Source organism: Podarcis bocagei (assembly GCF_964188305.1).
Source record: "Podarcis bocagei genome assembly, chromosome: 14".
In the NCBI taxonomy this organism is placed as follows: domain Eukaryota; kingdom Metazoa; phylum Chordata; class Lepidosauria; order Squamata; family Lacertidae; genus Podarcis; species Podarcis bocagei.
This window is the reverse complement of record NC_138139.1, coordinates 2,162,939-2,186,957: the sequence shown is the minus strand read 5'-3', so window position 1 is coordinate 2,186,957 and position 24,019 is coordinate 2,162,939. Positions and strand designations below refer to the sequence as shown.

At 46.7% G+C, this 24,019-nt stretch overlaps 1 protein-coding gene across 2 annotated transcripts in view; it reads left to right on the top strand.

The window, feature by feature from the left end:
* Positions 1–24,019, top strand: part of THSD4 (thrombospondin type 1 domain containing 4) — a 429,219-nt gene that overhangs the window by 79,229 nt on the left and 325,971 nt on the right. For both annotated transcript variants that reach the window (XR_014002103.1, XM_081170529.1), the window contains exon 5: positions 15,658–16,093. Coding sequence is in view for 1 of the 2 variants with exons in the window: in XM_081170529.1 (XP_081026655.1) it covers positions 15,658–16,093 (436 nt within the window). In the remaining variant the exon portion in view is untranslated. The remainder of the gene's footprint in view (positions 1–15,657; positions 16,094–24,019) is intronic.

Below are 24,019 nucleotides of genomic sequence, written 5' to 3'. Positions count from 1 at the left end.
GCCAGGTATTTAAAAATAAATATGTTTTGTTCATCCTGTAGCATACTATTACGAAAGCCAGGCGCCACTCTCAGCCAAGCGGTAGCAAGATTCCAGGGGGTTCCAGGCTAGGATTTGTGCTCCTTTAGAGAATTAAAGACGTGCCTTTGTTTTCAGATGCTTTTCTGATGAAGGAAATGTGGCTTTCACCTATTTCTGCAACAAAACTTAGTGGGTTTTGTTGTGACGTGGGGTTTGTGATTTCAGCTCTCTTGATATAACATGCTGGAGACAGTTCTCTAGTAACACTTCTTTATTAAAGCAACAAGACTAAGGTCTGGGGAGAGGAAAGCTACATTTATAGGGACAGGGAGCTAGCAAGAAAGGATACATTTTGGAAGGAACAATATCAGGCAATCACAGTCCTGCCTTTTGGAGGGAACCAATAAGACAGAGGATCCAAATACAGCAGCTTAAATGAACCAATAGTAGCTGTACCCTCTGGAACCAAAAGGCAGTTACTTTACCCTAATGCAAATACAGACAATCATAATACAGATATAAAATCCTTTGACTCAATACACAACACCCCTCCCCCCCTAGTGAGCACAGCAGACGTAATCTCTCAGGTACTGTGGGGTCCTACAACTTCTACTTGATCTCCTGACAACAGGTGTTGCAGGTTCTGGATTGGGTGTTACCTGTGGTAGAGGGGCTGCTCTAGGGGTTTCGTCAGGAACAGATGGAGTCCCAGACATCTCAGGGTCCCCTACCTGTACCTCGTCATCATGAGGACTAGCAGACCCTGGTTCATTTGCTGAAGCCCCTGGTGACTGCACCTCTGGGCCATTTTCACTCTGGTCTTGCAGCTCTGCGTCGTTAGCCAGGGATGAATTATCTGGCTCCTCCCTGCTGAGCGCCCGGCGCCTCAGCTGATCTATATGTCTCTTCCACACTTGCCCATTTTCCAAGGTCACATAATAGGACACAGGTCCACTAGCCCGGGTGACCACACCAGCCACCCACCGCGAACCTCGTGAATAGTTCCTCACCCAGACCAGATCTTCAGGGGCGAGATACCTTGTTGTGTCAGTCTCAGCCTGGGGGGTTGCTCTTGAATTACGGTTTGGCATTTTATCCGGGTGGACATAATCCAGCACCGTTACCAGTCTCCTACCCAAGAGCAGCTCAGCTGGCGACTTGCCCGTCGCGGTACACGGCGTCGCATGCTGCAAAAATAACATTCGCGCGATGCGAGCTGACCAGTTACCCTCCATTAAGCGCGCAATGGATTCTTTGGCTGTTCTTACCATGCGCTCAGCCTGCCCATTGGAGGATGGGTGAAAGGGCGCAGATGTGACCCCTCTTATGAAGTTATCAGCCAAGAATGCCCTGAATTCTTGGGATACAAAAGCTGCCCCATTATCTGATACAATGGTCTCAGGTAACCCGTGGTTTGCAAACAGCTGCCTCAACACCTTGATTACGGCAGCTGATGCCATGCTAGGGACCATCGCCACTTCTAACCATTTGGAATATGCATCAACGATAACCAAAAAGACCTTTCCTTGGAATGGCCCAGCAAAATCTAAGTGCAGCCGGCTCCAGGGAGATCTGGACTGCTCCCACCAGTGGCCGCACCTCTTGGCATGCCTTGCATGTTCGTACCCATTGTTCTATGTTCTGGTCCATTCCAGGCCACCGCACATAACATCGGGCTAGCAACTTCATCCTGACCATTCCCGGGTGTCCCATGTGAAGCGTCTCAAGAACCCTGTTTCTCAGTGGTGCTGGGATGATCACCCTATCTCCCCACAGGAGACAACCCTTATGCATGGACAACTCGTGCTGCCTAGTCGCATAAGGCCTGAATTTGTCTTCATGCGGACCACCTGGCCACCCCCTCCCCACCCAAGTGAGCACACGGGAGAGAACAGCATCTTTCCTCGTTTTCTCAGCTATATCAGTAGCCGTTACAGGAGCCCCCGGAAGTGTTTCCAGCATCATTATGTGCTCCGCTGGAGCAGGATCCTCAGTGCTCCCGCCAGGAAGGGGCAATCGACTCAGCGCATCAGCATGGCACAACCGTTTCCCCGGCACATGGGTCAAGGTGTACTGGAACCCGTTCAGGAATATAGACCAACGTAACATTCTGGGGGAGAGAATTTGTGGCGTTTGTTTGTTCGGGTTGAACAACCCTAACAGTGGCTTGTGGTCCGTTTCAATGTAGAAATGGCGACCGTACACATAATCATGGAACTTTTTGATTCCTGCCACAATTGCAAGCGCCTCTTTGTCAATTTGAGCATAGTTGCGCTCCGTGGGCGACAACGTACGGGAATAGAAAGAGATGGGCTTTTCCGACCCATCTGGTTCCCTATGACTCAGCACAGCCCCCAGGCCATATTGAGAGGCATCACATGCCAGGACCAGCGGCTTTGACTCATCATAATGAGCAAGGACGCTCCTGCTACTCAGCATTCCTCGCAAGGAGTCAAAAGCCTTCTGCTGCCCCTGCCCCCATCGCCACACATTCTTTTTCTGCAACAGTCTATGTAATGGTTCAGCTACCGAAGCTTTCTGGGGTAAGAACGAATGATAAAAGTTAATAAGTCCCAGGAATGACTGCAACTCCGTCTTGTTCTGTGGTCGTGGTGCCTCGATGATGGCCTTAATCTTAGCATCTGTGGGGTGGATGCCTGATGCATCAATTTTAAACCCCAAGAAATCCACAGTTGGCACCCCAAAACTGCATTTTTCCTTTTTCAGTTGCAACCCCACCTCCTTGAACTTGAGCAACACTGCACGAACACGCGCAACCAGTTCCTGTGGGTCTTTTCCAGCAATCAAAACGTCATCAAAAAATGGCAAGACCCCCGGCAGACCTCTTAACAGGCGTTCCATGAGCCCTTGAAAAATCCCTGGGGCCACACAAACTCCAAATTGTAATCTGTTAACTCTGAACGCCCCTTTATGTGTGACAATAGTCTGTGCTTCCGCTGATTGTGGGGTTACTGGCAGCTGTTGGTAAGCTTGTGCCAGGTCAATTTTGGCGAACACCTTGCCCCCAGCCAGTTTAGCCAACAGATGTGATACGACTGGAATGGGGTATGAGTTTCCCCTGAGTGCCTTATTGATAGTGCATTTGTAATCTGCACAGATCCTGACTTCCCCATTTGCTTTAAGGGGCGTGACGATTGGAGTCTCCCACTTAGCAGAGTCCACGGGTGAGAGAACTCCCTGCTTGACCAATTTATCCAGCTCTGCTTCGATCTTGGGTTGCAGTGCAAATGGCACTCGCCTTGGTTTGAGTCGGATTGGGGCCACCCCAGGGTCCAACTCGAAGTCAACTGGGGGCCCTTTATAACAACCCAGTTTTCCATTAAAGAGACCAGCAAATTCTTTGCATAATGCCTCGCTCATCTCAGGGCAGGTTTGGATTGAATTAAGCCCTGATATACTCAGTCCCAGGGCGGGGAACCAGTCAGTGCCCAGGAGACTGGGGCGACTGCCCTTCGCAATCACCAGTTTGAGTACAGCCTGTTTGTCCCGGAACTGTATTCTCACGGCACACATTCCCATAACATGGATGCGGCCCGCTGAGTATGACTGCAAGGTTGCCGGGAAGGGCTCCAGAGGGGGCAACTTACCCCTGGGGAAGAATGTCCTCGCGGTCTGGTCCGACACGATAGTGAATCCAGATCCGGAGTCCACCTCCATGTCGCACTGCTGACCCTCAATCTTCACCTTGACGTGTGCCTTGCCTTGCTCTGGGAACTGCACGACCCTCCCATTGATCTCCGTTACGTAGTGGCAGTCCTTTAGAAAATGGGTTGCTGTGGGCGGTCTGCGATACTCTGGTCTAGGTGCTCCTGTTGCTCCCAATGCCGCCGATCTACAGACCCTGGCGATGTGACCTGTCTTCCCGCACGTCCAGCACATAGCATCCCGGAAACGACAACTCTTCCGCTCATGGTTTCCGCCACAACCTGGGCACCTGTCTTGGTGATCTTTTTGCACTGTGCAGGCCTGACGCACTGACTCGATCCCACGGACTGGGCTCTGGCTCGGAGTAGCCTCTAGCTCGTCCATGGCATGCGCAACTTCTATCTGTGGCTTAGGGGCCTTGCGACTGGCATCAAGCTCCTCTCTTTCATAATTCTCCGTGGCGGTGGCCTCCTTCAAGGCTGAAGCAAGGGTAACCTCTTCTTTAGCCACGATGCGTCTTCTGGCTTTCTTGCTGCTCAGACCACCGATAAACCGATCCAGGAGAGTCTCTTCCAGATTTTGGAAGTCGCAGTGCTGAGCGAGCTTCCGCAGTTCAGCCAGAAATGCAGATACAGACTCCCCAGTACGCTGCTGCCTGTTATGAAACTCCATCCGCCGGGCCATCTTGGTCTCAGTAGGCGCCAAGTGGCTTGTTAGGCAGGCAAGAATATCTTTGAGAGATGTCTCACTTAGCTTCGCTGGAGCAAGCAATGCCTTGGCCAGCTTGAAGGTCTCAGGCCCACAGTAGCTCAGGAATGTGGCCCTTCTTTTGCTGGCATCGGTGATCCCTTGGGCCTCTGCGAAGAACTCGAAGCGTTCGACGTAGTCTTCCCACGTGTGGGGCTCTGATGGCTGGAAGGGCTCCAATACCCTTGGACTCTCCATTGTCCTGTGGGCAGGGTCGTCTTCTCAGCTGGCCAGTGAGTCTTGTTCTTAGCTGCAATCCGGACTCTGACGCAGGGCTGCGTTTAACCGCCCCTCAGCATTCCGGATCCCACCTTCGTCGCCAGTTGTTGTGATTTCAGCTCTCTTGATATAACATGCTGGAGACAGTTCTCTAGTAACACTTCTTTATTAAAGCAACAAGACTAAGGTCTGGGGAGAGGAAAGCTACATTTATCAGAGTTTGTAGGGCAGCAGTTGAAGAAGGAGCAAAAAGGGTTTTCTTGTGTGTGTGTGTTTCTTGTGGCTGATTAGCTGTTTTCTCTGTGTAAAGGTCAGAGGGGGCAGGGTTTCTGTTGAGGCAGGGGATTAGCTGTGGGAGGAGCTTATCAGAGTTTGTAGGGCAGCAGTTGAAGAAGGAGCAAAAAGGGTTTTCTTGTGTGTGTGTGTTTCTTGTGGCTGATTAGCTGTTTTCTCTGTGTAAAGGTCAGAGGGGGCAGGGTTTCTGTTGAGGCAGGGGATTAGCTGTGGGAGGAGCTTATCAGAGTTTGTAGGGCAGCAGTTGAAGAAGGAGCAAAAAGGGTTTTCTTGTGTGTTTCTTGTGGCTGATTAGCTGTTTTCCCTGTGTAAAGGTCAGAGGGGGCAGGGTTTCTGTTGAGGCAGGGGATTAGCTGTGGGAGGAGCTTATCAGAGTTTGTAGGGCAGCGGCGCGCGCCTAGCGGCGCGCGCAGTTATATCCATCTTTTAGATTTAGGGGAGCTAGTCTCAAACGTTTGTTGGGGGAGACCTAGGTTGTTTTTTTTTTGTGGGCGAAGTTATTTGTCCTGTCTTCAAGCTTTTTATGATGGAGGACCTCTGTAGCCACCCCCAACAACACGATCTCAAGATGGAAGGGGAGGGAACAGCTGCAGTCGCCTGCGATTCCTGCGCAATGTTTGCCATCTTGCCAAAGGTTGCAGGCAGCTTCACCTGCAGCAATTGCATGTTGATTGCCCTTTTAAAAGACAAAGTCCAGCAACTGGAGGAACGTGTAGCTACGCTCCAAAGAATTAGAGAGCTGGAGCTCTTCTTGGAAGCAACAGAGCACACCGTCCCCACCAAGGAGGAGACAGGGGACTCCCCTGAGAAGGAGGCTAGTTCATCAACACAGGAGCCAGATATATGGAGAAACGTGACTCAAAGAAGTAGGAGGCCCAGGGTTCACTCTGATTGTTTAGAAATACACAATCGCTTTGAGGTCCTCTCCCCTAGCATGGAAGACGAAGAGCAGACTCCATTTGAGGATCTCTCCCTCATTACAGTCGATCAGGTATATGAAGACGAGCAGCAAAGTCAGTCCTCAGGGAATGTGCAGGCGACCTTGCAACGGACAGCTCACGGAAGAACCCCGACCAAACCCAAGAGGAGGCGTGTAGTGGTGATAGGGGATTCCCTACTGAGGGGAACAGAAGCAGTGATCTGTGGGCCTGACAAGATGTCTCGGGAAGTGTGCTGTCTCCCCGGGGCTAAGATCCAAGATGTAACTGAACGACTGCAAGGAATCATAAAACCCACTGACAAATACCCCTTCCTCTTGGTTCATGTGGGAACCAATGACACTGCAAGCAATAGCCTCCAGAAGATCAAAAGAGACTACGAGGCTCTCGGCAGGAAATTGAAGCAACTAAATGCACAAATTGTCATCTCGTCTGTCCTCCCAGTTGAACGACGTGGCCCAGGGAGAGAGGGGAAAATAGTGGAAGTGAACAGCTGGCTTCGCAAATGGTGTAAACAGGAACGGTTTGGATTCTTAGATCACGGACTGCAGTTTCTTGAAGATGGACTTCTGGCAAGTGATGGGCTGCACCTCACAACGGTTGGGAGGAATGTTTTTGCCAAAAATCTCAGAAACCTCATCAGGAGGGCTTTAAACTGACTAATGTGGGGGAGGGAGACAGTGCTCCTGAAGGTAGGAGTCTATCAATTAATGAAGATGATCATCCAAATGTCATAGACCAAATGGAGCAAACAGCACGCGGACCTAGTGGTGGGAGGAAAAAATCCTTAAATAAGAGACACGGGGGAATGATTAATGGACTTCAATGTCTGTACACTAATGCGCAAAGCATGGGAAATAAACAAGATGAGCTTGAGCTCTTGGTACAGCAAACTAAATATGACATAATAGGCATCACTGAAACCTGGTGGGATAAGTCCCACGATTGGAATGTAATAATGGGGGGATACAATCTATTTCAGAGAAACAGACCAGACAAGAAAGGAGGAGGAGTGGCGTTATATGTCAGGGATGTGTATACCTGTGAAGAGATCCAAGATTTAGAACCTCAAAGCCAATGTGAGAGCATTTGGGTCAAAATTAAGGGAGAGAAGAATAACAGAGACCTCATTGTGGGAGTTTACTATAGATCCCCAAGCCAAACGGAGGACATAGATGATGCCTTCCTGGAACAGATGGCCAAGCATGCAAAAGGAAGGGAGATAGTAGTAATGGGGGACTTCAATTACCCGGATATTTGTTGGACGTCAAACTCAGCCAAGAGCATAAGGTCAAACAGATTCCTCACTGGCCTTGCAGACAACTTCATTGTCCAGAAAGTGGGAGAAGCAACAAGAGGAACAGCCATTTTAGATCTGGTCCTAACCAATGTTGATGACCTGGTTAGTGGGGTAGAAGTGGAAGGATCATTAGGCGCGAGTGATCATGCTCTTCTGAAGTTTACTATACAGCGGAAAGGAGCAGCCAAGCATACTAGGACTCAATTTCTTGACTTTAAGAAAGCCGACTTCATAAAACTTAGGGAAGTGCTGGGTGAGATCCCATGGACAGCAATACTAAAAGGAAAGGGAGTTCATGATGGCTGGGAGTTTGTTAAGAGGGAGATAGTAAAAGCACAACGTCAGGCAATACCAATGAGACGGAAACATGGAAGGTGCCTAAAGAAGCCAGGGTGGCTATCTAAAGAACTTTTAACTGAATTAAGATTAAAAAAGGATGTGTACAAAAAATGGAAAAGGGGGGAAACCACCAAAGAGGAATTCAAACAAATAGCCAGAACGTGTAGACACAAAGTCAGAAAAGCTAAAGCACAGAATGAACTCAGGCTTGCTAGAGAGGTTAAAAGCAACAAAAAAGGCTTTTATGGGTATGTTCGTAGCAAAAGGAAGAACAAAGAAACAGTGGGGTCACTCAGAGGAGAAGATGGTGAAATGCAAACAGGGGACACAGAAAGGGCTGAACTCCTCAATGCCTTCTTTGCCTCAGTCTTCTCCGATAAAGAAAACAATGCCCGACCTGAAGAATTTGGAGCAAATGATTCAGCAGAGGAAACACAGCCCAGAATAACTAAGGAGACAGTACAAAAATACTTGGCTAGTTTAGATGTATTCAAGTCTCCAGGGCCAGATGAACTGCATCCAAGAGTATTAAAAGAACTGGCAGATGTGATCTCAGAACCACTGGCAGTCATCTTCGAGAAATCCTGGAGAACAGGCGAAGTCCCGGCAGACTGGAGGAGGGCAAATGTTGTCCCTATTTTCAAAAAGGGGAAAAGAGAGGACCCAAATAATTACCGCCCAGTCAGTCTGACATCAATAGCAGGGAAGATTCTGGAGCAGATCATTAAGCAAACAGTCTGTGAGCACCTAGAAAGGAATGCTGTGATCACCGATAGTCAGCATGGATTTCTGAAATATAAGTCATGTCAGACTAACCTGATCTCATTTTTTGACAGAATTACAAGCCTGGTAGATGAAGGGAACTCAGTGGATATAGCCTATCTTGATTTCAGCAAGGCATTTGACAAGGTGCCCCATGATATTCTTGTAAAGAAGCTGGTAAAATGCGGTCTTGACTCTGCTACCACTCAGTGGATTTGTAACTGGCTGACTGACCGAACCCAAAGGGTGCTCATCAATGGTTCCTCTTCATCCTGGAGAAGAGTGACTAGTGGGGTGCCACAGGGTTCTGTCTTGGGCCCGGTCTTATTTAACATCTTTATCAACGACTTGGATGATGGACTCAAGGGCATCCTGATCAAATTTGCAGATGACACCAAACTGGGAGGGGTGGCTAACACCCCAGAGGACAGGATCACACTTCAAAACGACCTTGACAGATTAGAGAACTGGGCAAAAACAAACAAAATGAATTTTAACAGGGAGAAATGTAAAGTATTGCACTTGGGCAAAAAAAATGAGAGGCACAAATACAAGATGGGTGACACCTGGCTTGAGAGCAGTACATGTGAAAAGGATCTAGGAGTCTTGGTTGACCACAAACTTGACATGAGCCAACAGTGTGACGCGGCAGCTAAAAAAGCCAATGCAATCCTGGGCTGCATCAATAGGAGTATAGCATCTAGATCAAGGGAAGTAATAGTGCCACTGTATTCTGCTCTGGTCAGACCTCACCTGGAGTACTGTGTCCAGTTCTGGGCACCACAATTCAAGAAGGACACTGACAAACTGGAACGTGTCCAGAGGAGGGCAACCAAAATGGTCAAAGGCCTGGAAACGATGCCTTATGAGGAACGGCTAAGGGAGCTGGGCATGTTTAGCCTGGAGAAGAGGAGGTTAAGGGGTGATATGATAGCCATGTTCAAATATATAAAAGGATGTCACATAGAGGAGGGAGAAAGGTTGTTTTCTGCTGCTCCAGAGAAGCGGACATGGAGCAATGGATCCAAACTACAAGAAAGAAGATTCCACCTAAACATTAGGAAGAACTTCCTGACAGTAAGAGCTGTTCGACAGTGGAATTTGCTGCCAAGGAGTGTGGTGGAGTCTCCTACTTTGGAGGTCTTTAAGCAGAGGCTTGACAACCATATGTCAGGAGTGCTCTGATGGTGTTTCCTGCTTGGCAGGGGGTTGGACTCGATGGCCCTTGTGGTCTCTTCCAACTCTATGATTCTATGATTCTATGATTTTATAGGGACAGGGGACTAGCAAGAAAGGATACATTTTGGAGGGAACAATATCAGGCAATCACAGTCCTGCCTTTTGGAGGGAACCAATAAGAGAGAGGATCCAAATACAGCAGCTTAAATGAACCAATAGTAGCTGTACCCTCTGGAACCAAAAGGCAGTTACTTTACCCTAATGCAAATACAGACAATCATAATACAGATATAAAATCCTTTGACTCAATACACAACAGGTTTTGTTAAGATTCTCCCCCAAAGTGACAGGTTTAATCTGTTCCAGCCAATTGTTCTGTTCCTAACTGCTTCTGCCAATTCCTAAAGCACCCAGTCGTCCCCGTCCCCCCCCCCCCCCAATTTGCTATCATGTGAAATGTAAACAACATTTTTGGAAGCACATTCATCTTAATTGTTGAGATTCTCCCCCAAAGTGACAGGTTTAATCTGTTCCAAACTTCCAAATCTTTTTTATCTCTTTCCATATCTTATTATAGTTATCATTAAATAAATTGATGTTTTTTGCTGAAACCCAAATTCCTAGGTATTCTGTTTTTTCCCGTTAGCATCAAACCAGACTTTGTTTGTAATTCCTGCTTTTCTTGGTCCTACATATTTTTTTACCAACAATTTCGTTTTGCTTTTGTTCAATTTAAATCCTGACATCTGACCGAATTCATACATTCTTTCCAGAGTTTTTGGTACGCTTTCTAATGGATTTTCTGTTGTTATTATAAGAACGTTCACAAAGGCTTTTAACTTAAAGGATTTATTTCCTAGTGTAATCCCTTTTATTTCTGAGTCCATTCTTATTGTCACCAGTGATTCCAGAACCGTGGTAAACAATAATGGAGAGAGTGGGCAACCTTGTCTGGTTCTTTTCCTTATTTTGAAGCTCTCTGATAATTCATTATTTATAATCAATTTAGCTTTTTGGTTCTTATAAATTGCCTTATTCCCCTTCTGAATATTTCCCCTAACCCCATTGATTCTATAGTTCTTTCCATAAATTTCCATAAAACATTGTCAAATGCTTTTTCAGCATCTAAGAACATCAATGCTGCTTGCTTGCCGGGTCTCATCTCTAAATAGTCTAGAATATCGATCACCATTCTCATGTTGTTGCTCATTTGTTTACCCAGTAGAGACCTGGCTTGGTCTTCATTTATTGGTCTTTCAATATTTTCTTTAACCTGTTTGCCACCACATCTGCAAAGTGTTTATAATCATTGTACAAGAGTGATATAGGTCTATAGTTTTTGATTGATGTCAAATCCGTTCCCTTGTTTGGGATCAACATTATGAATGCTTCTTGCCATGACTCTGGTATCAGCCCCTCCTTTAGTATCTTATGTCTTAAGTGGTGATAAAAGCACATTTTCCAACTTCTTATACTAAATTTCCAAGAGTCTGTCCGTTCTGGGAGATTTTCTAGATTTGCCTTTGTAATTGCTTGGTGAATTTCCATCATTTTTATGGGAGAGTTTAAATATTCAATTTTATCATTTGTGATTTTTGGAAATTTACTTTTGTAATGTGTATGGGTTGCTCGTGCGTAAGTTGCCGCCTCTCCAGGCTTTGTTGCCTTACTAAACCTTTCAGTCTGGGCAGCCCTTCACTTCGTGGCTGCCTCAGTCGCTAGCAGAATCCGTCAGTGGGCGTTTCTTAAATCTTTTCCAACATAAAAGTTGTTTGACACCCAGTCTCCTCCTACTCTCTCTGCGCCAAAGTCTTCTGCGCAGGGTGGGCGTGGGTAGCGGAGGACCCGTGCTCTCCCCGCTGGTGTCCGGTGAAGAGTCCTGGAGCCCTCTCGCCAATTCCCCCATCAGCCCCTCTATATCCCTGGTGTTGCGCTGATTTGCTTCCCCATCTGCGGAGCTGCCTCTCTCCCTGCTGGGCCCTTCTCCAGCATCATTTGAGAGCCTTCCCTCCGCCTCTAGCTCCGATGTCAGTTCCCTGACAACTTTAACTGAAGTATTTTTCTATTTTCTCATCACCTTCCTTTCTTGCTTGGTAGAGATCTTTAAAATATTTTGTAAAACTTTGGCTTATTTCCTCAGGTTCATCAATTGTTTTCCTTCCTTTTATGAGTTTTCCTATTGTCTTTTCTTTTTGTTTCTTCTTTAACTGCCAAGCCAGCATTCTACCCAGTTTGTTAGCAAATTTGAAACTTTTGTTTTAACCATTTTAATTTATGTTCAATTTCATGGTTTAAAAATATGGAGAATTTGGTTTGCAACATTTTGATATTTTGTTTTGTGGTCTCGTTTATGGGGTTTTTTTGGACAGTTCTTTCTCATTTGTACTTATCTCTTTCCTAATTTGCTCCATTTTGTTTTCTCTGATTTTCTTCTGGATGGCACTTGGTTGGATACAAAAACCTCTCATAACAGTCCGGTGGCATCTAGAGGGCATCCAGTCCCCCCTCCTCGGAGTTAGGATTTCAGCTCAGTTGAATTCGTTGTTATTTCTGGGCAAAACAAAATGGTGGCTGGCTGCAAACCAAATGGAAGTCTGAGAACTTCCAGGAAAGCCTCTCCTCTTCCCAGAGGGGAGGGGTTGTGAGCGGAAATTGCTTCCCACACTAGCAGGGGCCGCCCCCCGCATCACTCTGCAATCTGGCTGGCTGGGGGGGGGGCGTGGTTTAGCTGCATTTAAATGGCCATGGGCCCACAAGCTCATCCTTGTTTTCTTCCGGCTTCCTCGGATCACCTGCCCTCCCTCCCTTCCTCTAGGTTTCGCTTCTGCACCTAACCTTGCTGTGGACCTCGGTTGGTCTCCTGTTCAAGGGGCCTGGTAGGATTTTTTCCCCCACTTGGCAGATTGGCAACAGCCATTTGGTTTTTTGCCTACCTGGTAGCAAATCGTCACAACTTTGTAAGGTTTGGTGGTTAGGCATTGAAAAATGTGTTGTGTCGGAGGCGAGGTTGTGGCCATCACCTACCCTCCCTTAGAAGGGTGTTCCGTTAAAGGAATCCAGTGGTTGTGGTTCCTGTCTGATGCCCAGGTGGTGGCTAGGGCCATGGCACGACCCTCTGGTGACTCTAGGGGAAAGCTTCCAGTTGATTTGCACCAACAAGCTCCCCCTACAGGCTGTTAACCCTCGTGTGACTCCCTGCAGAGCGGGCAGGAGTCAAGTATAGTTGGTTCGGATCCAATGCCTAAGCCAATACCACTCACATTCTGTAACCAATAAAGTTGTGGCCTTTTTTAGCCCATTAACTTGTGTCCATGTGTCTTATTTCATCACAAAGCAGGGAGTGGGGCCTTGACTCACAAGTATCCAGCTGCCGAAAGAATTCGCTCATTTGCAGCCAGTGAAAGGGTTGTGTGCTATCTGAGCTCTGAGCAGCCCAACTGGACAGTACTGCCCCCCCCCCCCGGGGGGAATACCAGGAAGGGCCAAGTAGGTGGCAGGTTTGTGCAGTTGACTACCAGACTTAAAAAGATGGTATCACTAGAATCATAGAATCATAGAGTTGGAAGAGACCACAAGGGCCATCGAGTCCAACCCCCTGCCAAGCAGGAAACACCATCAGAGCACTCCTGACATATGGTTGTCAAGCCTCTGCTTAAAGACCTCCAAAGAAGGAGACTCCACCACACTCCTTGGCAGCAAATTCCACTGTCGAACAGCTCTTACTAGATTCAGTTCATACATTTTGTTGAATGAATTAAACTAAATAGTTTTAACTGGTTTTTGAATAAATGGGCAATTCATTGTTACTCTTTTGAACTTTATTGTGTTATTATCTTCCTTAGAGGGTCATGCAAACCACTATTCTGAATTATGCTTTTTATTGGGGGAGGGGTGCTGGGGATGACTTTATAGGCAGGGCCCCCTACCCAAGGTGTGGGAACCATTGATCCACATAGGTTGCCATTTTCTTTCTTTCATCATTCCCCATTTTTGCCTTGTCATTTTAACTCCCTCTCTTTCAAGCCCAGGGCAGTTCCATATGTCATGACAGAAAATTGAAAAAGGTGCCTCTGCTGCAGTTTGTTCAAAAGAACAAACGAAGCCCTGTGAACAAGTCCTGAGTGACAGTTTCTCTTAGGGTTGGTGAACAACACTCTGGTTCATACATGCTTAAAGGGTGGAAATGGATTATAAACCCCAAATGCTGTAAGGTTATGTAAATGATCTCAAAGACGTCAGTGTAACAAGCACCCTGACTGGCAATGGGAGAGGGTGAGTAAGAAAACAAGCACTCCCGGGACAAGGAATTTGGGAAGAGCCTCTGAACTGAGGCTTGGAGCTTGCCTTTCCTACTGAAAATGCATATCAGAAATGTTTGTCCCATGCTTTTGTTTTAGCTGAAGAAGGTGTTGCTTTAGGGAGTTGGGGTTGGGGGCTGGCTCTGAACAAAGGAGACCCTAGCTGAGGCACTCTCAAGTCCTTAAGACCCTGCTTGCATCAGGGGAGAAGGCATGTTTGGCTCCATGGTGGCATCATCTCCAAGTGCATGTTTCCTCCTGGGGCATAAAAAGAGCTCTGCTGCATTGTGGGATAGGAAGTTTGCGCTTGTTTCACCTGTGCTATGACAGCTCCTCTGGCTCCCATTCAATTACAAGGCTGGATTTAAATTGCTGGTTTTGGGGAGTAGCTGGGTTAATTACCCATTGAACCCCTTTTATATGCTGAGTGAGCAGAATTTGTCAAGTAAGTCCTGGTGAAAGAGGAACATAGGAAGCTCCCTTATACCGAGCCAGACCATTGGTCCATCTTGCTCAGTACTGCATACACTGACTGGCAGCAGCTCTCCAGGGGCTCAGGTAGGCATTTGTCCCAGCCCCACCTGGAGATGCTGGGGACTGAACTTGGGACCTTCTGCTTGCAAGGCAAATGCTCTACCCCTGAGCTACGTGTTACAATCACCTACACAACCTTTGCATAATCCCTTCTGTGAACATGGAGCCTCTGCTTGTTCTTTGTTGCTCCAGTCTGAGGAACTGGAAGTTGGAGGGAAGCAGAGGTAACAATGATTCTGAAAACCAGCTGAATGACAAGTGAGTGCCCTTGAGTTCGAATCCCGCTTGCTGGTTTCCCACAGGCATCTGCTGGCCATTGTGAGAACAGGCTGCTGGACTCGAGGGGCTGCTTTTAAGTTTTTATAAACTGAGTTTTAAATGTTTTTAATTACTTTTTAAAATCTGTCTTTGCTGATAATTTTAATATTTCATGTAAACCACCTGGAGGTTTTGCTGCAATCAAGCAGTGTGTAGGATTTGCTGTTTATTTATTTTATGGTAGTACAACAGTGTTTCCCCTCCAAAGATATCTTCATGCAGAACGAAAGTCTCTTGACTTCTAAATCAGGAGTAGCTCACATGGTGTTCTCCACAGAATGGTCAGTAGGTCAGCAATGCTGGAAACTGGAGCAACATCTGGAGGGCTCCATGTTGGCTGCCGCCGTTGACATGGAGGAAATTTATTGCAACCTAAAGCAATACAACGTCCCATGGTTGAAGCAAAGTCTTCAGGGATATGTAACAGTGGTGGAGGCAGGAAGGGTTTGGGGCACTGGTCCTTTCTTGGACATCTAGGCTGTTAAAAGGTTTCAAAGTGCACTGGAGAGACGGCAACATTTGCTCTCCTGGGGCAGGTGCTGGACCCAAGAGCCTAGGCTAAAACCCCCTTCTTCTGCAAATCTTCTGGCCACCTACCTGATTCCTTGCAGTGGGAAGCTACCAGCCATTTTGATCCCCACAGTACCTTGGAATACCCAACACAGAGTAACTCACAAGCACCTTGAACAAGGCCAGATGGTGGATGGCTTCCCATAGGCAGCTGCTTCCACCAGCTAAGCTGGGGGCAGCCAAAATGGTACCCTCCAGATGTTGCCAGACTACAGTTTCCATCGGACACAGCCCACATGCGCAGCAGTTGGGGATGATGGGACTTCCAGAAATCTCTGGGGTGCACCACTTTGAGCTGAGCCAATGACCTGGGGGAGTGAGCAGGGCTGGCAACCTCATTACATCCTGCTAGGATGCTAGGACATCCCCCTAACCTGGACTTCTCCTTGAAACTATCCATAAATTCATGCTTGTTTTCAATTGTTGCTGAGTTAACCTGTTCATGTTCACACCCTGCCCCTCTTATCTTCAGAGGCAGAAATAAAAGCCGCATTGGACCTGGGAAGTATGGCTATGGAAAAGTGCCCTATATCCTACCTCTGCAGACTGACACGGGGCAGGAGCCCAACAAGCCACGCAGGCAGCGGCAGTCAACCCGCCAGCAATGGGCAGCAGCGGTTCAGAGGCCTTTTGCTCACCCTTTTAACCCTTCGCCTCGCCATGGAAACTTATACCAAGAGGACTCCAGGCCCCCACCCAGGACTCAGGTTTCAAGTGACTCTGTTTACCCCCAGGCTGGGCCCCACTTGCAAGCCTTTCCAGCATCTCAGAGTTTGTTCCATGGCACAGAGCTGGTCTCTCATGTTCCTGTTGCTCACAGGGCAGTTCAAAGCCAGACTCCCACTCAGAGGACCTCGGCAATCGTGTGCACTGGAGCCTATAAGCAGCACAAACTCTGCAACACAAATGTAAGTGGTGCCCCCTTTGCTTTTGCTTTTAGGATCTTTGAGGGATTCATTGGACTGTTAAGAGCTACTGAAAGAATGTAGTAATTGCTTGGCTGGGTGAGAACCACCCACATAATTTCATTACAAAAGTTGGGTGCCACCCCCGCTCTCTGCTGAGCTGCAGCAAGATTCCAGGGGGGGGGGGGAGTCCAGGCACTCACCCAGGGGCTGTGTGCCTTTGAGAATCAAGACACGGCAGGGGCTGTTGAAGCTTTAAGAAATATGATTTATTCACCTGAATTTGGATGGAGAGAGTCCAGATCTTACAACATGGTCATCTCAAGAAGGGCTTGTTCCGCACAGCAGGGCAGCCCTGGAGTCCAAGGCATCTCTCCCAGCCAGTCAAGATCCTTCTTGAGAGTGAGAGTGGGATGCTGGACTCGATGGGCCATTGGCCTCATCCAGCAGGGCTCTTCCTAGATTCTTCTGGTTTCTGCCCCACCAATACAATTGATCAGACTTTGCCAGCCTGACACACTCCGGATGTTTTGGATCACAACTCCCATCAGCCCATGGCAGCTTGGCTCTGCTCCCTGTGACTGATGGGAGCTGTAGTTCAGAACTTTTGGAGGGCATCAGGATGGTGAAGGCGGCCCTAGAGGAACTTCCCAAAAGCCAAATCAGAAAGCTAGGAAAATGAGCAAGCTTTTGATGCTGGGAAATCTATAGTGTTTCTCCATATAGTACATGACCTCCCAGTTCATACAGTTGGGCAGTAATTTAATTTATTAGCTGTAATGTTTTGAGCCCCCCCGCTGGCATCCAGAGAACACTGAGTTTTTTCTTTTATTTGGAACATTCCATGAGGTTAATATAATTTATCAAGGGGAAAGAACTGTTATTTGGAATCCTAGTGTTGGGTCGTTTCCCCCTATGGATTCTGCTTGGGGCAGTTAATTAATAACAAATTAAGTCAATCTGCTTTGGTCCATTAGGTCATTTCTTCGTCGTTACATTTTTATTGTTTTTTCATTTAAGGCAGAACTTGCTTTCTTGTGACTGACACTTTGGTGCATGTGAAGTTTGAGCTTACATTTTTCAGCTTGTGTGATTAATAATAAATAGAGACTGGTGGTTGGTTAAGAAAGTCTTATTTTGTAGTGTTTTTGATCAAGTGCTTGAAGTTGTGCTAGGTGTTGTACAAGTTACAAAGAAAAACTAGGGCAAGTAAGTCCTTGCTGATTGCTTAGAACCTACAAACATGACACGATAGGATTTGAAACGAGAAGGGAAAGGGATAATTAAAACAAACAAAACTTTTTTATATATAAAAAAGTCGCTAACTTAGAGGGAAAGTGTTGAGGCTTGCCAGAGGTAAAGATGGGTCTCAAGAGGGGAAGCATTTCCTTCTCTGTAATGAGCAGTGTAAGTGCACTTGCGCAGCACCCAAGAGTCGTGCGGGGCTTTCTCAGGCTTGTGTGGGAAGAGCCCTGCTGGGTCCACTTAATCCACTATCCGGTTTATACAACTGTGGCTAGTCGGATGCTTCTGGAAGGCCGAGAAGCAGAATGTGAAGACATCTAGAGCAGAGATGGAGAACCTGGGGCTCTGCTGGACCCAGCCAGCATGGCCAGTCATCAGTGTTGTGATTCCTGCATTGCAGGGGGTTGGACTAGATGACCCTCAGGGTCCCTTCCAGCTCTATGATTCTATGATTCTGTGGGAGTTGCAGAGCTATATAAAACTATGCCTGATGTGGACAAAGTGGATCTCTCATAATACTAAAACGCAGGGGCATCCCGTGAAGGTCCAGGACAGAAGGTCGGCTGCAGTGGGTGGAACAGGGCTGCATTCGCCCTAATGGAACAGCCTCCTCTGCAAGGTCTGTCCTCCTGGTTCCCTATTAAAGCCATCTCAGCTAACATCTCAGCTAACATCAGCCGTCATCTGTGCTGGGGAAAGAAATGGGAGCCTTGGGTTCACTGTGTGGCCAGCAGTCAGGTATACAGCTTGGAATATGTTCATGGGAGTGAAGCGTCCCGGAACTCACTGCCGGGTGAAGAACTTGAACTCAGGTTCCTGTTCCTGCCAGACTCTTTAATGCACAGAATGCTGCCATGAGAACCTATGTGATGTAGTGGTTAGAGTAGTTGTACTAGGACTTGGGAGACCACCATTTAAATCCCCACTCACTGGGGGGCCTAGGGTCAGTTGCTGCCTCTCAGCCCAACCTACCCCACAGGGTTGTTGTGGTATTAAGTGAGGAGGGGTAGAGCCATGTATATGACCTTGAGGTCCTTGGAGGGAAAGGTGGGATATAAATGCAATTCATATGTTTAAAAATCAGTATTATTATCATTAATAACAATATTATATTATAATAATAAATGGATCTGAGTGATCCATAGGCAAGGCAAGGGATAAAGGCAGAATGAGTGAATTGCATAGCTAAGTATGAGATAAGATGTTGATCTATCTACCGTATTTTTCGCTCTATAACACGCACCTGACCATAACACGCACATCGTTTTTAGAGGAGGAAAACAAGGGGAAAAATATTCTGAATGAAACAGTGGACGTATCATTTTTGTGCTTCATGCTGTGGCCACAGACATGTGATCTGATGGTGAATTTGGGGTGACCCAATGCAAAAATCCTGAGAATCCCTGTGGATCCATGCTTTGTAACCACGTTTTTGCACCATTGCAGCCCCAGGCAACAGTGGGTGCGTGATTTTTTTTTTGGGGGGGGGGGACAGGCTGTAGCCATGGACATGCTATGTGCTCTGATGGTGAATTTTGGCTGACCCAATGCAAAGATCCTGAGGATCCATGTGGATCCATGCTTTGTAACCACGTTTTTGCACCATTGCAGCCCCAGGCAACAATGGGTGTGTGATTTTGGGGGGGCAGGCTGTAGCCATGGACATGCTGTGTGCTCTGATGGTGAATTTGGGGTGACCCAATGCAAAGATCCTGAGGATCCATGCTTTGTAACCACATTTTAAGTGGGGAGGGAAGGAAAAACACAGAAGGCTAAGAATGCAGGAGAGGGCTATAACGTGAGGAAAGGAAGGCAAAAGTTTCCCCCCATCCACCCACCCAAGCCAGCCAGCGTGCGCTCTCTCTCTCTCTCTCTCCCTCCCACCAGCATGACAGAAGAAAGCATTTTAACTGCATTAAGAACTATTTAGCAGCGAAACCTAAGCTTTGCCATCCCTTAAGAGGTACAGACACTGTAATCTTCCAGATCGCATGAATTTACAGGCAAAACACTGTTTAAGGATTTCATCCTTTTAAATGGAAGAAAGCATATTTGAATGCTGTGTGTCTCCAAAAACAAAAAGCAGGAAGTCAAATCAGAATTTTAAGCCGAACCTGTAATCTCTCTTCCCTTCACAAACATTGTTCCCTCCGGAGCAGGGAGAGGATAGAGCGACGCTCTGCTCTCCTCTCTACTTGCCTGGAGGGGAGGGGCTTTCCCTGCTCTTTGTTCCGTTTGAGCAAACACAGCAACGAAACAGAGCAGGGTGGGCAGTAAGACCCTGAGGCAGAATGAAGGAAAGCAGCTTCCTGTCTCACGGAGCTCCCTTCTCCCTGAAGCGCGGTTTGATTTTTGCCTCATTTTTCGGCTCCAGGGACACACATTCGCTCCATAACACGCACAGACATTTCCCCTTCCTTTTTAGGAGCAAAAATCTGCGTGTTATAGAGCGAAAAATACGGTATTTCATTTGGTGATCCCAAGGTTTACCGGCCATGGGCTGGATCACTCCCACAGAGATTGTCCGTGGGCTGGACTGGCACAGCGTGATGCTGGAAATCGTGCCTGCTCATGTCTGCAGCGCCGAAAATCGCTTCTGCGCATGCCCAGATACCGAAAATCGCACCTGTGCAGAAGTGATTTCTGGCATCTGGACATGTGCAGTTGCGATTTCTGGTATCTGCGCATGCGTAGACACGATTTGCAGCACCGCTCGGCAAGTCCCCGCACTGTGCTGCGCCAGTTTAGCACAGCACGTGGGGGACTCGCCGAGCGGGCGGCTTGGTTCGACTCATGGGCCAGTAAAACGGTCTTCGTGGGCCGCATCCGGGCCACGGGCTGCACGTTGCCGACCCCTGCTCTAGTGTTCCCCAGAAAACATGGGGCTTAAATGTGGATATAGTGGTCCCAGTGCTCAGAAATCTGGTTATGTCTAAGTGCCACTGAAATAAATGGGATAAGTTACTTTGTGGCCAACCTAAGTTCCATTCATTTTAATGGCAGTTAGATCCAACCACTTTGGTTTGTACTGGGACCAGAGCCTGAATCTCTGCACTACATATATGCAGTACAATCTCTTTTGGAGAGTGACTGAGAGATCAATATGCTGTGAATTCAACACATGGATCAGAGGTTTGGCAAAATGGAATAGTTTTTATTTATTTTATTTAAAATACAGTCCTACCTCGGCTCCCGAACGCCTCAGGAGCTCCCGAATGTTCCGGCTCCCGAACGATCGAAAACCAGAAGTGAGTGTTCTGGTTTTCGAACATTCTTTCAGAAGCCGAACGTCTGACGGGTCTTCTGCAGCTTCCGACTGGCTGCAGGAGCTTCCTGCAGGCAATCAGAAGCCACGCTTTGGAAGTCAAATGTTTCAGAAGTCGAACGGACTCCCAGAACGGAAGTACTACTGTGCTCTAAATAATGAAGAGTAAGACTCTATGAGGAATAATAGTGTACTGATAAGGCTTCCCTTCCTATTCTCCCCATAGTCTGTGAAGAGCCAGAACACCATCATGCTGCGTACTTCCTTTCCAGCCTTGCGCCTGAGAAGCTGCTTGCTTAATCAACAACACCAAAAAGGCATTCTCAGAATTTCACATAAAAACAAAATTTCACAAGGATAAAATAAAATGCCACGCCATCTGAAATAATGTAGAGTGTATTGATTTGTATAGACATTGCAGGTTCAACCCTTATGCCTAAAAAACAAAAGTGTGCAATGTGTCCCTATCAGGTTCTCAAAATATGACCAGTTGTAAGTTTCCCTTTAGTTTCCACCTTAGCCGAAAGGGAGGTGTTTCTGTTGAAACGTGGCAAATGTCTGCTTCGAACAGCTGGTGTCCCTCCCCACTCTCTTTGCCCTGAAATGAAAATTAAAAACTAACGGCACTCCAAAGAGTCTGTTCTTTTAAAAACTCAATGAAGTGTGACTAGATCAAATTCCATCCTTCCTCCTCCCCTTTTCAGAATCCCCCAACCAACTCCATTGAAATCCCAGACATTTTTCCTAGTTTTCACCCCAAGTTTCTCTCTCTTTTTGTGTGTGTCTCAGTTTTTCACTTCATTATTCTCATTTCTCCTAGGTATATGTAAGAGCAGAGGAAGGGAGTAGGGAAGATGTGAAGAGAAGGCTGAAAGGTCCGGTTTAGAAGTGGGATAAAACTCCTGGGCCTCTAATTGGAACTTAAGGGCCGTAACTCTAATAGGACACCTTGCTTGTATGCAGAAGGCCCCCGGCTCAGGCTCTTACATCTCCAGCTAAAGGGATCAGTTAGCGAAAGAGCCCTTCCTGAAACTCTGGAAAATGCTGCCAGACAGTGTAGGTAGCCAACAGGGTGCCCTCGGCATATTATTATAGATTATTGGATGTGGGATGATGGGAGTTATAGTCCAGCACAATTGGATGTTGGCCACCCTGGTGTGGGGAGCCCTGGATGAACCAGTGGCCTGACGTGGTCTGAGCCAGCCTTCTATGTTCAGTGCTCTTTTAGGAGCTTAGCTGCCTTCTATAACTTACACCAGGCTTCCTCAACATCGGCCCTCCAGGCATTTTGAGACTACAATTCCCATCATCCCTGACCTGGTCCTGCTAGCTAGGGATCATGGGAGTTGTAGGCCAAAAACATCTGGAGGGCCGAGGTTGAGGAAGCCTGACTTACACCATTAGTCCACCCAGAGGACAGAGGACCCCAGAGGACAGGATCACACTTCAAAACGACCTTGACAGATTAGAGAACTGGGCAAAAACAAACAAGATGAATTTTAACAGGGAGAAATGTAAAGTATTGCACTTGGGCAAAAAAAATGAGAGGCACAAATACAAGATGGGTGACACCTGGCTTGAGAGCAGTACATGTGAAAAGGATCTAGGAGTCTTGGTTGACCACAAACTTGACATGAGCCAACAGTGTGACGCGGCAGCTAAAAAAGCCAATGCAATTCTGGGCCTCATCAATAGGAGTATAGCATCTAGATCAAGGGAAGTAATAGTGCCACTGTATTCTGCTCTGGTCAGACCTCACCTGGAGTACTGTGTCCAGTTCTGGGCACCACAATTCAAGAAGGACACTGACAAACTGGAACGTGTCCAGAGGAGGGCAACCAAAATGGTCAAAGGTCTGGAAACGATGCCTTATGAGGAACGGCTAAGGGAGCTGGGCATGTTTAGCCTGAAGAAGAGGAGGTTAAGGGGTGATATGATAGCCATGTTCAAATATATAAAAGGATGTCATATAGAGGAGGGAGAAAGGTTGTTTTCTGCTGCTCCAGAGAAGCGGGCACAGAGCAATGGATCCAAACTACAAGAAAGAAGATTCCACCTAAACATTAGGAAGAACTTCCTGACAGTAAGAGCTGTTTGACAGTGGAATTTGCTGCCAAGGAGTGTGGTGGAGTCTCCTAATTTGGAGGTCTTTAAGCAGAGGCTTGACAACCATATGTCAGGAGTGCTCTGATGGTGTTTCCTGCTTGGCAGGGGGTTGGACTCGATGGCCCTTGTGGTCTCTTCCAACTCTATGATTCTATGATTCTATTCTATGATTATATAATTTTATTCAATAATAATAATAATAATAATAATAATAATAATAATAATAATAATAACAACAACAACAACAACAACAACAACAACAACAACAATTCAACAACATTCCTCATTTAGCAATCAATTATTCCACCTTTGATTTCCCCTCCCTCTCTCCATGGTTCCCCCAAAATTTCAATTTATGCTGCATATTATATACCTTCACCTTATCATGAAAGAAAAGCAAAAAGTTCACCCCCACTGCTGTTCTTACTGCAATCCTATTTGCATTTTAACATATGTGCACTGAGTTTTTAAGTATTCTGTAAACATTTTCCAATCTTCTTTAAAACCAGTCTCTTTCTGATCTCTAATTTTACACGTCAAACTTGCCAATTCTACATATTCTATCAATTTCAGCTGCCATTCTTCTTTGGTAGGTACCACCTCATTTTGCCATTTTTGTGTGTATAATATTGGTGCTGCCATTGTTGTGCAAAGAAACAGAGTTCTCTGGTATCTGCTCCAGTTATCCACAGTAAGAAAGCTTCTGGAATTTGGGGGAGAGTTACCTTAAATATATTTTCCAACACATAATAAATCACCTCCCCAAAATCCTTAGCTATTCTGCACATCCACCTGATGGATCTCCAGAAGTTTCAGTCCGAGTCTCTCCTAGCTGTGCTACTGCAGATGTTCTACTGCTGAGCTTTTTTTGCAGGAGCGATTTTCTTCTTGTGGCAAATTCTAGTTTGTATTGATTGTCCCCAATCCAATGTGTCTTCCATGTGGGGTTGAGAGCGAGCATGTGGATCTGCTCATATCTTATCTGAAGCCAGATTGCTGCATTCCTTATATATTTTAATGTGTCTTTAATAATTCCCTGCAGATCTGAGCACCAGCCATTTTTCTGCCTGCAGAAATGTACACTTAGAAAGTGTGATAACGCATTCCAAGCCGTCTTCGGTTCTTTTGTCAGTTCATATAAGATGTGTTGCTTGAATATCCTCCATTTGCAGAAACTTCAGTTAGAAAATCTCTGTGTTGCTTTAATTGCATGCAGGTTTTAGGAAGACCCCCCTTTTTTGCGGGGGGAATGGTCTATTATTGGAGTCAAGCAAATGCCATAAAACCCCCCACCCCTTGCTCAAAAGTAAAAA